The sequence below is a fragment of the Marmota flaviventris genome, chromosome 13 (genome assembly GCF_047511675.1).
Source record: "Marmota flaviventris isolate mMarFla1 chromosome 13, mMarFla1.hap1, whole genome shotgun sequence".
Classification (NCBI taxonomy): Eukaryota; Metazoa; Chordata; class Mammalia; order Rodentia; family Sciuridae; genus Marmota; species Marmota flaviventris.
The window spans coordinates 68,034,860-68,050,406 of NC_092510.1; the positions used below are offsets into that span (position 1 = coordinate 68,034,860).

Sequence of the window (15,547 nt, forward strand, 5' to 3'; positions counted from 1 at the left end):
ATTGTCCATTTTTCTACATTCCTGCAAAACTGGTTATTATCAATCATTTCACCTTCAATGAAAAAAGACTCTTAGATGAAAAATGGCATTTTGTTATCTCTTCTTCCTTAATTTTTAAGTGTGATTGATAATCTTCTTGTGTTAGCCATTTATATTTCTTTTTCTGAAAACTGCCTATTAATGATCTTTGCCAATTTTCTACTGGGTTGTTCATTTTTCACCTACTTATTTGTTTATGAATAAGTAGTTCATTGAAAAGATATATATTGAGAGTTTTCAAGATGGCAGAATAGAGGAGGTCACTTTCCTAGCTGCCTCAAGGAGTGAAACCAAGAAAGCAGACAGGCAGCTTCTCAGAAAGAATGGGTAAACAAAAAATAGTGGGGTGACTTTACTGAACTGGCACGGGCAGAAGATATTGTTTGGAGACTGAACACAAGACCAGGAAACATGGGGTCAGAAGGCAAGGAAGGGGACTAAGAATTGGTTCCCCCACTACTCATCCCTGGGGTACAGTCTTCCAGTGTGGACAAGCAAGTACTGGGTACTGGAGGTGCACTGATTTAAAATCTCCAGACCTATCTGCATTCAGCAAAGAGCCCCAAACAATGGAGCATCCAAGCCAAAACCCTGCCTCCAGGAACTCTGCTTACTGGTTAACCTCTCTCCCTCCAGCAATCCAGAGGGTGGAGCATCACACTCTAGAAGACCCCCACCTAAAATTGCTGACAAGAGAAGCTGAGAATATTTTGAACCCCAACAGAAAGAATTCTTTAACTTTTCATCAAGATCTTCTTTTTAATTCTTTTTCTCTGTATAATTGTGACCTTAATGGTACATGGACATTTATACATATTCATTTTTTTCTCATTTCTAGCATTTTTGAAGCCAATTATTTTTTATGGATTAGTTATTTTATGAACTAGAATGTTTGATTAGTATAAAATTTTAGTTATGTTTTGTATTCTTTTATTTTTATTTTTTAAAAATTTTTATTCATATATATTTTTTCTCCTACTAGTTTTCCTTGATTCTCTCTTTTCTTCTGATAACAGCCAATCTCTATTGTTCTTTCACTCTTCCTTTAATTTTTTACTTCTTCTTCTCTCCTCCTCCCTCATAATCATCGCATTCTATATCACTTCTGTTTTCTCCCTGTCCACCATTTGAAATTATAAACCTTTTTGCAAACTCGCTGTTTTTATTGTAGGCAATAACTGATCATATCATTTCTGTTTATTGTGATAATTAACATTGGAAACATCATAGTAGGAACTATTTGGCTTAATGCTGTAATTGTTTGCATTGGTTGTTATTATTTGTCTCCCCCTAAATAGTGAAGTACTGGAAGCCTTCAGGGACACTAAAAGTCCAGAGTAGAAATTCTACTGCCTCAGATCCATACTGTTAGATGGGTAGACACACAAAGAACACAAGAAAAAAGGGGAACAAATCATGCCAAAGAAAGCAAGATACTCCAATAACAGAATCCATCAACACAACAGTAGAATAAATGTCAGAGAAGGAGTTTAGAATGTACATAGTTAAACTGGATCTGCAAAGTAAAATACGGTATAAGGAATGAAATCAGAGAGAAAATGCAGGAAGTAAAAGATCACTTCAATAAAGAGGTAGAAGGCTAGAGGTGTGGCTCAGTGGTGGAGCACTTTCCTGGCATGTGTGAGGCATTGGGTTCAACCCTCAGCACCGCCTAAAAATATGTGAATAAAATAAAAGTATTGTGTCCATCTACAACTAAAAAAAAAAACTTTTTTAAAAAAATTAAGAGGCAGATATTCTGGAAAAAAATAAACAAGCAGAATTCCTTGAAACGAAGGAAACAGTAAACCAAATTAAAAATTCAATTTGCATCACCAACAGACTACACCACTTAGAAGACAGAACCTCAGGCGATGAACACAAAATATATAATCTTGAAAATAGAGTTGACCATGGAGAGAAGATGTTAAAAAAAAAAATCAACAGAACTTCCAAGAACTATGGGATAAACTGAAAAGGCCAAATTTAAGATTTATTGGGATAGATGAAGCCACAAAGATACAAACCAAGGAATGTACAATCTTTTCAATGAAATAATACATGAATATTTCCCAAACCTAAAAACTGAAATGGAAAATCAAATACAAGAGGCTTACAGGATGCCAAATGTACAGAATTACAACAACCCACACAAAGGCACATTTTAATGAAAATGCCTAACATACAGAATAAGGATAAAATTTTAAAGGCTGTGAGAGAAAAATATCAGATTATGTATAGGGGAAATCAATTTGGATCTCAGCTAACTTATCAACCCAGACCCTCAAAGCTAGGAGGTCCTGCAATAACATATACCAAGCTCTGAAAGAAAATGTTTGCCAACAAAGAATCCTGTATCCAGCAAAATTAAACTTTAGATTTGAAGGTGAAATAAAAAACTTCCATGATAAACAAAAGTTAAAAGAATTCACAACTATAGAACATTCTCAACAAAATATTCTATGAAGATGAAAGGGGAGGGCTGGGGTTGTGGCACAGAAGCAGAGTGCTTGCCTTGCAATGTGAGGCACTGGTTTGATCCTCACCACCGCATAAATACAAATAAACAAAATAAAGATTAAAAAAAAAAGGTAAAAGGGGAAGAAAAAAAGTGAAAACCAGCAAAGGGAAGAACTACACTAAAAGAATAGTCAATCAAAGGAGAAACAAATTCAAACTAAAAACTAGAAATAAACCATGACTGGGAATACAAATCATATCTCAGTAATAACCTTGAACATTAATTCAGGGGCCTAAAATCATCATCAAAAGACATAGACTGGCAGATTGGATTAAAAAGCAAGCCCCAAACAATACGCTGTCTCCAAGACATTCACCTTGTTGCCAAAGACATCCACAGACTGAAGGTATAAAGATGGGAAAAAACATATCATTCACATGGATCACATAAACAAGCAGGGTTTTCTATGCTCAGATAAAGTGGACTTCAAGCCAAAGCTAATCAGAAGGGACAAAGAAGCTCATTTCATACCCCTTAAGGGAATTATATATCAACAAGACATAACATTCATAAATATTTATGCCCCAAACAATGGAGCATCTACATACATCAAACAAACCCTTCTCAATTTCAAGGATCAAATAGACCACAACACCACAATACTGGGTAACTTTAACATGCCTCTGTCACCACTGGATAGACCTTTCAAACAAAAACTAAATAAAGAAGCTATAGCAGTAAAAAATACAATTGATAATTTAGACTTATCAGATATATATATAGAATATTTCATCCATCAATTAATACACTTTCTTCTCAGCAGCACACAGATCCTTCTCTAATATAGACCATGTTATGTAAGCTATCACATATGTTGGCATACAATTGTAATAGTACCTTAATATATTTTTAGCATCTGTAGGGTTATTTTGATAGCTCCCTTTCCATTGATACTAATTTTTGTGTTCTTTTTTCTTGATTAGACTTTTTGATTCTTATCAAATTTTAGCCATAGTATTTATATATATATATATATATATATATATATATATATATATATGGAGTAGGAATATATATATATATATATTCCTTCTCCTAATTTTTCTTCCTACTACATAATTTGAAAATAATTTGTTAATCTAGCTTTTTTCTAATAAAAATACTTTAAGTTATAAATGTTCATCTGACTACTGTTTCATCCTAGAGATCCTGATATTTTAAGCTTTTATTATCACTTAGTTCAGAGCACTTTTTATTTATTTTTATTGTGCTTTCTTCCTTGACCTCTGAGATATTTATAAGTGAGCCATTTAATTTTGAAATATTTGACATGTGGGGGTGGGGTTCTGTATATCTTAAGGTAATGGATTTCTTTTTTTAAATTTGTTTAGACATTGATGACCCTTATTTTATTAATTTATTTGTATGTGGTGCTAAGAATCGAACCCAGTGCCTCACACATGCTAGGCAAGGGCTCTACCACTGAGCCACAACCCTAGGATGATTGATTCCTAATGTAATAAATCATTCAGGAAACAGTCTGCATGATTTCAAATTAAAAAAAAAAGTAATGGAAATGCTTTTTATATTGATTATATTGGTTACATACATGTCAAAACTGATCAAATTGCATATTTCAAATATGTATATTTTATTGTACTTCAATAAAGCCATGGGGGGACTAGTAGTAATCTCCAGCTTCATTCAGCAAATGCTATAATTTCATTCTTCTTCATGACTGAGTAGTATTCCATTATGTATACATACCACATTTTCTTTATCCATTCATCTCTTGAAGGACACCTAGGTTGGTTCCATAGCTTGGCTGTTGTGAATTGAGCTGCTGTAAACATTGATGTGGCTATATCACTGTAGTATGCTGATTTTTAAGTCCTTTGGGTATAAACCAAAGAGTGGGATAACTGGATCAAATGGTGGTTCCATTCCAAGTTTTCTAAGGAATCTCCATCTGTTTTCCAGAGTGGTTGCACCAATTTGCAGTCCTACCCACAATATAGGAGTGAACCTTTTCCCCCATATAATGTAATACACACACACACACACACACACACATTTATTTATTTTTAATGTGGTGCTTAGGAGCAAACCCAGTGCCTCACATGTGCAAGGCAAGCTCTCTACCACTCAGCCACAACCTCAACCCCACCACCAACATGATTCTATATTTAGAAGACCCAAAAAACTTAATAATTGCCATTCTGACTGGAGTGAGGTGGAATATCAGTGTAATTTTAATTTACATTTCTCTAATTGCTAGAGAAGTTGAACATTTTTTCATATATTTACTGACCACTTGTATTTCTTCTTCTATTAAGCGCCTATTCAGTTTCTTTGCCCATTTATTGATTGGTTATTTGTTTGCTTGGTGTTGAGTTCTGTGTATATCCTGGAGATTAATGCTGTAGATAAAGTGCAGGTGGCAAAGCCTTTTTCCCATCCTTTAGGGTCTCTCTTCATGTTCTTGGTTCTTTGCTGTGAAGAAGCTTTTTAGTTTGATATCATCCCACTTATTGATTCCTAATTTTACTTCTTGTGCTTTAGGAGTCTTGCTGAGGAAGTCAGTTCCTGAGCTGACATGATGGAAAGTTGGCTCTACATTTTCTTCTAGTATGCACAGGGTCATGGGTCTAATTCCTAGGACCTTGATCCACTTTAAGTTGAGTTTTGAGCAGGATGAGAGATAGGGGTTGAATTTCATTCTGCTACATGATGTTGTCCCAGCACCATCTATTGAAGTGTCTATCTTTCCTCCAGTGTATGTTTATGATGCCTTTGTCTAGGATGAGATAACTGTAAGCATATTAAAAAGATAGTGTACCATGATCAAATAGGGTTCATCCAAGGGATGTAAAGTTGGTTCAACATATGGAAATCAATAAACATAATTCATCACATCAATAAACATAAAGATAAGAATCACATGATTATCTCAATAGATGTAGAAAAGGATTTGACAAAATTCAGCATTCATTCATGCTCAAAACACTAGAAAAACTAGGGATAGTAGGAGCATACCTCAACATTGTAAAAGCTATATATGTTAAAGCCAGAGCCAACATCATTCTAAATGAAAAAAAAAAATTGAAAGCATTCCCCCTAAAAACTGGAACAAGACAGGGATGCCTTCTTTCAGCACTTCTATTCAACATAGTCCTTGAAACTCTAGCCAGAGCAATTAGACAAAAGAAAACAATTAAAGGGACTCAAATAGGAAAAGAACTATCCCTGTTTACCAATAACATGATTCTATATTTAGAAGACCCAAAAAACTCCACAAGAAGCCTTCTAGAACTCATAAACAAATTCAGCAAAATAGAGTATATAAAACTAACACCCATGAATTAATTGTGTTCCTATATACCAGTGATGGATCAGCTGAAAGAAAAATTAAGAAAACTATCCCATTCACAAAAGCCTAAAAAGAAAAAATATAGAATCAATCTAACAAAAAGGTGAAAATTCCAATGACATTCTTCATAGAAATATAAAAAGCATTCATGAAATTCATTTGGAAAATAAAAGGCCCAGAATAGCCAAATCAATCCTTAGCAAGAAAAGGAAAGCAGGAGGCATCACAATACCAGACTTTAAATTATGCTACAAAGCTATAATAACAAAAACAGCATGGTATCGACACAAAAATAGACATGAAGACCAATGGAACAGAATAGAAGAAACAGAGACAAACCCACATAAATATAGTTATCTTATAACAGCTTCTTTTTTCACCTGCTTAGTATTTCTTCCACAAATTTACCACTGTTTATTTAAACACTTTCAGTCTTTTATAAGTATAAGCAATGGTTTTATACATGTTATTTAATGAATGTGTATAACACTATATATATATATATATATATATATATATATATATATATATATGTGTGTGTGTGTGTGTTTGTAGTTTATGTGGGATGTTAGTTTATGATTTCTGAGAGTGGTTCTTGATAATAATGTTCAATGTGGTGCAATGGAGCAGGATTTTCCCTCTCTCTATTGCCCAGACTTACATAAGAAGCAGTAGGATACAATAAAAGTAAGTTTTGGTATCACACAGACCTGAGTTTCAATGCAGTTCTGCTTCCTTACTAAAACAAGTCATTCTGACCTTTAGTTCTTTTATATATAAAAAGGGCATAATAAAATTCACCTTACATGCTGGTCATAGCATTGTGAAAATGTGGCTTCTGTTTCTCCAAGAAACTGTGCTCCATGTGATTATAAAAGATTGAAAACAATACAATGTCCATGTACAAGGAACTGTTTAAATAAACTAGGGTAAATATGCAGAAGAAATATTGTGCAGCTGAAAAGGACTTGTTTCATTTACCTCTGTATTCATGGTTCCTGCCCCCAAGTTGGCACATAGATAATATATGCTGAATATTTAATAGTGAATAAATAAGTGCTGAATATTGAATGAACAAATAGATTAACCCAGTTTTAAGCTGTCATTTGTCTCTCTAATTGTGCATGATTTTTGTTGTTGTTGTTGATTTTGGTTTTTACTCATAGAACAATGCCATCAAGACCTCAAAATATACTATTTTGAACTTCCTGCCCCTGAACCTATTTGAACAGTTCCAGAGACTTGCAAATGCCTATTTCCTGGTATTGCTAATTCTACAGGTATTGCCTCATGGGCCCTTTTCCATGGTGTTTTATAAACTTTTCTGGGGTCAGGTTGTATAATCAGTCCCTAAACTGAGGGATATCTTCTCTCTTTAGACAGAGGCAAATGAACAGCTGGTAACTCAAGCTAGTCCCCTAGAATTGCTAAGGTTAGGATTAGCCAATGTGAATCAACCCTCTGCAGGAGGGAGACAAGGTCACCAAATTCCAAGGAATGGGGGTTCCTCACGACTGCATGGCCCCAGTTCACCTAGACCATAGGTGTCCACAGACTCTCCATCCCAACACCAACTGCAGTACTATTCCTCTTTCTCATCCTAGACTCCACAACAGGAAGTTGATGTGTAGGAGTCTGAGGAAGGAGGATTATTTAGAATATAAGACTGCTAGCACAAGGAAAGCAGCATAGGGTAGGCCCAAATTAGAGCAGAAGACAGATCATCTGAGGTCTCCTTGTGCGGAAGAGGTGTGGGAGAGTGTATGGTTCCCCACACCCACTCTTACTCCAGTATCCTTTGTTATCAGAAAAGAACTGGCCTTTTTCCATCAGGACAAAGGTTGTGAAGCTCAGAACAGATTGGTAGCTACTGACAGTCTTTCCTTCCTTATCCTCCCTTGGGAAATGTTTACTTATATCCTGAGGGTTACAGGAAAACTAAAACAGTGAAAGCAACAGGATAGTTGGATTTATTATGAATTTAGGGAGTGAAAATGTTGGTGGAGGTAGGGAATTGGGGGAAAATATATTGTCCTTTAAGTTTTCTGACCCAAGATTCTCCTTTTCCTTCTCTCAGTTGATTCCCCAGATCTCCTCCTTGGCATGGTACACCACTGTGGTACCTCTGGTGGTGGTGCTGTCCATAACAGGAGTGAAGGATGCCATCGACGACTTGGTGAAGTGGCTTCCTGGGCTTCCTTCACTGTAGCTCGACAGGCTGTGGGCAATAAAACTTCCCAGAAGTATCTCAAGCCAAGATGCACTGAATGGAAAAAGATGTTTCCCTTCTTTGTTTCTTTATGTATCTCAGAAGGATATGTAATTCCCATCCGCCTAAGGCTGGTTCTCTTTTCACAGCCAGAAAGGGACAATGCAAGGCCTTTCTCTGCCTTCGGGCTGCCCATCATTTTGAGCCCCTCCTCCAGGTCTCCTTCCTTTGGCTCTGCCACTCCCTCACTCTTCCTTCAACCCTTTTAGCTTTCTCTGGTTTCACACTCATCCTTCTCCCTCTGTGCCCCCTTCTCCCATTTTATATTCTCTTTTCCTTCCTCCCAATACTCTGCTCCTCCTTGTTCCTGTTTTTCCTCGTTCTCCTCCTCCTCCACATTTCCCTTCTCTCCAATTCTCCCTATTTCCTTTCCAGCTTTCAGTTCTATTCACGCACAACTAGGAGCCCTCTAGTTTAGAAAGCCTCAGACACAGCTCCTTTCCTTAATCAAGTTAACAACTGGTGAGAAAAAATGGTTCGCAGCTAATGCTTCTAGGGGGAAAACCCAGCCCCACATCTGTTAGGGGGATTCAGGACGTCGATCCTTGCAATTTCCCCAAGAGAATCCTGATTTTGCCTATCTAGGTTTTCAGACCAAAGCTTGAAAGCATGTTTCTCCAACTCTTTAATTGTAAAATCCAAGCTTAGCACATTTGATGGTTTAAATTTTAGTCACAACTTAGATGTGCAAAAATGTAACTATTTCTCTATAACTGGACTCATTTTAATTCATAACCACTCACAAATCCCACCCCACTCTTTCCAGGAAAAACAAAACAAAACAAAAGTTGTTGATTCGGGGTAATCCAGCTACTTCTGGTTTAGAACCACCTCTTTAGGATAAATATTTGGACAATTATGAATTGTAACAAATTCAGAATTCTCTCTGCCCCCTGCACAGTCCTGCCCTTTTTTCAGTCCTGGCACTGGGATATAGCCTATATTTGTTCTCCTGCTATTTGGACTTTGAATATCAGCTTCCTTCTTCATTTCGTCTGCTGTAGAAGTTTCTGTATGTCGACCACATTTGGGATAGGGATGGGAGTATGCTTAGCAATACACTCCTTTTTCCTGCATCTGCCAAGGCATATGGGACTCTCTAGTTCTGCCTGTCACTCTGTATACTCTGTATACTCTGTCCTCTGTGCCTTTTGATATAGTTACCCCAGGCTTTGGCCTTTGTCTTTCTTCTTCCCAGGTAATTTTTCTGACCTTCCTTCTCAGCTTACACGTGGCATCAGGTTCTTAGCCTGATTTTAGTGGTAGAAAGGGCTTTGGAATGGAAGAAAGGGAAATTACAAAGGAGGGAATATATAAATGTGTGTGTGTGTGTTTGTGTGTGTATAGGGTAATATTTCAAAATATTAAAATTTTACATGCAGTTCTATATATATGTTTCCTGAACATCTTCTTGTGTGGTTTTAGAAAAGGCACCAAAGTGACAATCAAGTTAACAACTGTTCTGTTCTGCTGCTGGCAGATGGCAGGTACGTTTTTTAAGGAAGCCAATTTAGGTAGGACCAGTCCCAAGAGAGGGTCAGCCTTATTAAAGTGTGATGTCCTGGGTACTTGGGAAAGGTAGTTCAGGACAGTGAAAAGAACCTCAGATTGGCACAAAAGGAATTTGTTTCTAGATGTCATTGAGTATGCCCTGAACTTGCCACCTTACTTCATATGTCTCTGGGACTAATTTTTCTTCTCTTTAAAGTGGAAATAATATTTTTCACTTAGAAGATACCTGTGAAGATGAAGGAAAAATAATTTATATTAAAGCAATTTATATGTTATAACATGATACTAAATATACAAGTGATTATTATCAGTGTCATGGTTAGAAAGAAGACATTTGAGTTTATAACATTACTGGATTTGAGCCTTTGGTCAGGTTATCTTTCCTATTAACAGTCTAAAGAAGTATTTGTGTCAACACCATTGCTCTGGTGTTTAGTCTTAGGCACCTAAAGTGTTGGCAAGACTGAAAGGAGACAAACATATTCCTATGTAAGGCAAAATATGAAGATATCATAAGAGGTACAACAAATTACTATAATAATCATAGCTGGCAAAAGAAATCAAAGAAAACTTTCTGGAGGAGGTGATATCTGTACCAGACCTTGAAGAATGGGAAGAATTCAATAAAAGGGATTGTGTGAAAAGAAGAATGGCCAGCATGAGCAGAAGCACAACTGCAATAAAGTACAAACCTGAAGGAAGTCAAGGTTGAGGTTCAGCCTTTCTCATGGTGGCCTTACAGCTCACTTGTATCTGTAATTTTTATCATGTAATTCTGTCATCTGGTGTTCTAGGCATCTCATCCTATTGTTTATTTTGTCTGCTGATTCTTACTTACACTAGATTGTTTCCTTGAGTATTTAGAACTGTTGAAATCTCCCATAAGACACCAAAAAGGGCCAGGCATGGTGGCACTTGCCTGTAATCCCAGTGGCTCATGAGGCTAAGGCAGGAGGATTGCAAGTTCAAAGCCAGCCTCAGCAAAAGCAAGGCACGAAGTAACTCAGTGAGACCCTGTCTCTAAATAAAATACAAAATAGGGCTGGGGATGTGGTCAGTGGTCAAGTGCCCCTGAGTTCAATCCTGGTACAAAAAAAAAAAAAAGACACCAAAAAGGATGTGTTGTAATTAAGAAAAAAAATAGAAATAAAAAAGAAAGAAAGAAAGGGAAAAACTGAAGTGTATTAGTAACTAGCCAAGGGAGTTGCTGACCAAATGAATTTAGTCAAATGAACACTGTAGCTTGAGCCCTTGGATTTTATAAGATTATTGGAGGTAAATTTGTCATGGAGTTATTTTAGGGCAGAAGTTAATTAGCAAGGCCCTGGTTAGACTCTGCATCCAACGAGAATCTGATGAATTTTACACACAGAGGTGAGGCTCATTGTTGAAGCTGTCCATCTTCCAGAAAGCAGCTTTCTTTTTTCTAGAATATGAGTCTGAGCATTGCTGCTACTGCAAAAGCTTGTCTGTTTAGCAAGTTGAGATTTTTGTCATTTTTCAGTTATCAATAATTTTGTTGACAAAAGTAAACTGAGTTATCATTCTAGAAGGGTTTTATGTTTGCTTCTGTCAGATGACTCAGTGGTTTCATCTGCCAGGACCTAATTTGGAAAAAGTATAAGGGTGAATGAACCCCATGTCACAAGAGGATTCAGATTCTCAGGGGAGAGTCCTCCATTCACTGACCCCAACCTTCCATATTAAGGTAGGTAGACTGTCTTGCCTGTGGTCAGTTTACTTTTTAGGCCACCCTTTCACTAATGCTGCTGTCCTTAGGATTCTGACTTCATGAGGATTCTTTTTCTTTTCTTTTGCTTTTTTTTCTTTTTTCTTTCTTTCTTTTTTTTTTTTTTTTTGTAGTTGTAGATGGATAGCATGCTTTAATTTATTTGTTTATTTTTATGTGATGCTGAGGCTCGAACCCAGTGCCTCACACGTGTGAGGCAAGTGCTCTGCCACTGAGCTACAGTCCCAGCCCTATGAGGGGTTTCTAGTTCCAACTGACTACCTCTTAAGATCATAAGAGTTCACCACTTGTCCATGTTGTAGGATAAATTAAAACTTAGGTTACTAGATCGTTAAAACTAGAAATCCCCTTCCTCACCCCAGACCAAAACAGCTTCAGTACACTCTCCCAGTTCTAGATTTAATTCTCTCTTTTTTCTGGATCCTTACTTTATGGCAAGAAAAGCCTTGCTTTGAGAGTGAGCAGAAGGACTGGGCCTGAGAGGCTTGAGGCATGGGACAGGGGACAGGGAAGGTGCCACTGCCAGCCACACCCCTAAAGGGAAAACAAAAACAAAAAAAACAAAAAGCCTTGCTTTTGAGAGTGTTGACTTTATTTAAGTATTTGTTGGAAAGTATCAGTGTGTTTCAGAACTCCACAGATATCATTCATGTAAAACAGAGAGTGTAAGTGAATGGTCTCCCCTAAAGTCAGAGCATTGCCTTCTCTAGCTCTCTGGCCATTCTTCCTAAACAAAGCCTGGAAATAAAAATGTACTTATGGCATAACAGGATTGAATATTTTAAATCAGTAAGGAATTTATCCACTCTCCCAGATCTAAGATGTATGTTTATTATAATGTCCAAGAACAAATTGGTACTAGTTTGACAGCTCCTTATGTAATAAAATATAAGCCTTTATCCAGGTGCATTGGCACAAACCTGTAATGCCAGTGAAGTGGGAGGCCGAGGCAGGAAGATCATAAATTCAAGACCCTGTTTCAAAGTACACAATTCTTAAAAGGGTTGGGATGTGGCTCAGTGATAGAGTATCCCTGGGTTCAATCCCCAGTCTCACAAAAAAATAATTTATTTTATAAACAAACACTTTTATTATCTGTAAACATATTTTTAAATTTCCAGGAAAAGTAGAAAGTTATATCCCTGCTTTCTGCTTGTGTTTCACTGGTGAAAACCATGGCAGATAGAATGCTAGAGAACCCACAAAAGTAAATGTCAAATCAAGACTAAATAAAGCAAGTCCCAGCTGTCTTTCTCCAAGGCTTGTAGCTACTACACTTCAGTTCTATCAGAAAATTCTCTAAATGAAGGTGAAATTTATATTAAAGGATTTTATTACATAAAAGAAATTTGGCCCTTCTCAAAGAGAAGATTTTCTTAGAAAAGTATACCTATGGGAATTATGGCTTTGTGTGTCTGGCAAAGTGCTGATGTATGTCATGGCCTACAGGTGACAAGACTGCCTACAGAGATGAACTGTGGAATGATTTCTAGATGTGGCCTCTGTTTCTCGGATCTTTGGGCACTTGGTATAATAGAATTATTTAAGGGGGTAGTTAATGTTTCCAAATGTTTGTGGATATACACACACACATACACATATATATATATCTTCTCCTTATCCTTTGTCAGAAAGGCAGGACTTACAAATTCTATGCAGTTGGGGAAATTGAAGCACAAAAAATGAGGGAGTAAAAGAAGTATTATTGTAGAACCTGCCAGGATGCTTTTTATGGAAAATGGGGATTTGAGAGTCAAAGGTAATTTGATTTTAACATAAAGAAAATTTGTATAGGGCTGGGATTGTGGCTCAGTGGTTTAGCATGCGTGGGGCACTGGGTTTGATCCTCAGCACCACATAAAAATAAAATAAAGATATTGTGTCCACTTAAAACTAAGAAATAAATACTAAAAAGATAAAATTTGTATAGCCATATGATAGAATATATTTTAGCTATTCAAAATAAATACTTCTATAAATACTTTCCAAGATATATTACTAAATGAAAAATGCAAAGTGCAGAAAGCTATGTCTTTAATGCATAACTTTTAGATGTATATATTGTATGGAATTTTGTGACTTGAGGGTTTTGGGGATTTTTTTGGTACTGAGGATTGAACTCAGGGGCACTCAACCATGGAGCCACATCCCCAGCCCTATTTTGTATTTTATTTAGAGACAGGGTGTCACTGAGTTGCTTAGCGCCTCGCTCTTGATAAACCTGGTTTTGAACTTGCAATCCTCCTGCCTCAGCCTCCTGAGCCACTGGGATTACAAGCAAGTGCCACCGTGCCCGGTTGAGTTGAGATTTTCTAGAAAGAAACACACACAGAAAAATTACAGTGGCTACCTTTAGGGAGTCTAACTAAGGTCTGTGGATAAGGGAGACTTTAATTTTTCCTTCTAAATTCTTTACTGTTCTGTTTCACTTAGAAAATAATCTTGTGGGGCTGGGGTTGTAGCTCAGTTGTAGAGTGCTTGCCTAGCATGTGTGAGGCCCTGGGTTAGATTCTCAGCACTGCATATAAATAAAAATAAAGGTCCATTGACAACCAAAAACTACTTTAAAAAATAAAATAATCATGTGCATGTATGTCTACATATACATGCATGATATGTAGACCCTATGTCTGTATACGGGGTTCTAAGAAATGTTTATAACCTGAAGTCAAGAGAAATGGGTCCCATTCTTGATAGCAGGGAGGATGCACCACAAACCAGTTTGGTCCTATCTTCTTTCATCTCAGCCTTGTTTTATGTTTTGCTTCTTGATTGTTAAAACAGAGCTTTGGAGAATTTACAGAGCAGACATTTAAAATCATTATCTTGCAGGGTGAAGGAGGACAAATGGATGAATGTCCAAGTGGGAGATATAATAAAACTAAAAAATGACCAGGCTGTCCCTGTGAGTACCTATTCTGGCTGTGGCTTTTTCTTTTTTGGCTTGAGCGGGATCCTGGGACCCTTACATCCCTTTTGCTGCCATTGCTCTTGGTGACCTTCGTCTGCCTCACTTTGCATCAGAGATGAACAACTCCTAGAGTAAGAAACTTATTCCTGTCCATCCTTCCCCAAAGCTACAGACAAAGTATGAGTAGCTTTGAGAGAGGTGTGTGGTAGCAGTGATGGGTCCCAGACATAGAAAGTAAACCAGGTGTCTATAAAATTCTTAGGGATGCCTGTTCCTGAAGGACTGCTTTTGTCACGCCGTAATGTTAAAAGCCTGCCTTCCTGCTTTCCTTAGCTTCTCTGACTTTTCTAATCACAGGCAGATCTACTATTACTCTCCAGCAGTGAGCCATACAGTCTGACATACATAGAAACAGCAGACCTGGATGGGTAAGTGTTCCTCCCTGATATTCCATTAAGACAATTTAGCCAGCTCTGAGTGGCGTCTCACTGAGAGAGAGCATGATGCAGGTAAATGACCTTATTATAAGGTGGAAGTGGTAGTATATCAGCCAGAGAGCCTAGAAATATCCAAATGAGAAAAGACAGGAAACCAGATCCTTGGGATCCTTAAAATGAAGGCCAAGCTCTTGGCAGCAATGATTGAGCCCCCACTGGGTACAGAATCTGGGCAAATAAACTCCATGTTCTCCATTTCTAAACTGGAAACATTCTCTCTGACAGTAGTCAGCCTTCCATATCTACAGGATCTGTATCAGTGGCTTTGACCACTCAGAGATGGAAAATATTTGAAAAAAATTTGCATCTGTACTAAACATGTACAGACTTTTTTCCTTGTCTTCTTTTGCTGAATAATTAACAAGTATTTACATAGCATTTACATTATATTAAGAATTATAAGCAATCTAGCCAGACATAGTGGCACACTCCTGTAATCCCAGCAATTGAGGAGACTGAGGCAGGAAGATTGCAAGTTCCAGGTTAGCCTCAGCAACTTAGCAAGGCCCTAAGCAATTTAGTAAGACCCATCTCAAAATAAAAATAATAGAAAGGACTGGGGATGTAGTTCAATGGTTAAGTGCTTGTGGGTTCAATCATCAGTGCCAAAAAAGAAAAAAAAAAAGAATTATAAGCAATCTAGAGATTATTTTAAGTATGGAGTGTGTGCAAGGTTATATGCAAATATTCTATCATTTTATATAAGGGACTTGAGGATTCGGGTATCTTTGGGGGATC

At 37.1% G+C, this 15,547-nt stretch overlaps 1 protein-coding gene across 1 annotated transcript in view; it reads left to right on the forward strand.

The window, feature by feature from the left end:
• Positions 1-15,547, forward strand: part of LOC114089128 (phospholipid-transporting ATPase FetA-like) — an 83,096-nt gene that overhangs the window by 7,235 nt on the left and 60,314 nt on the right. Inside the window, exons 3-7 of the mRNA XM_071600400.1 lie at positions 7,037-7,150; positions 7,948-8,046; positions 9,565-9,626; positions 14,234-14,306; positions 14,670-14,740. Coding sequence (XP_071456501.1) covers positions 7,037-7,150; positions 7,948-8,046; positions 9,565-9,626; positions 14,234-14,306; positions 14,670-14,740 — 419 coding nt within the window. The remainder of the gene's footprint in view (positions 1-7,036; positions 7,151-7,947; positions 8,047-9,564; positions 9,627-14,233; positions 14,307-14,669; positions 14,741-15,547) is intronic.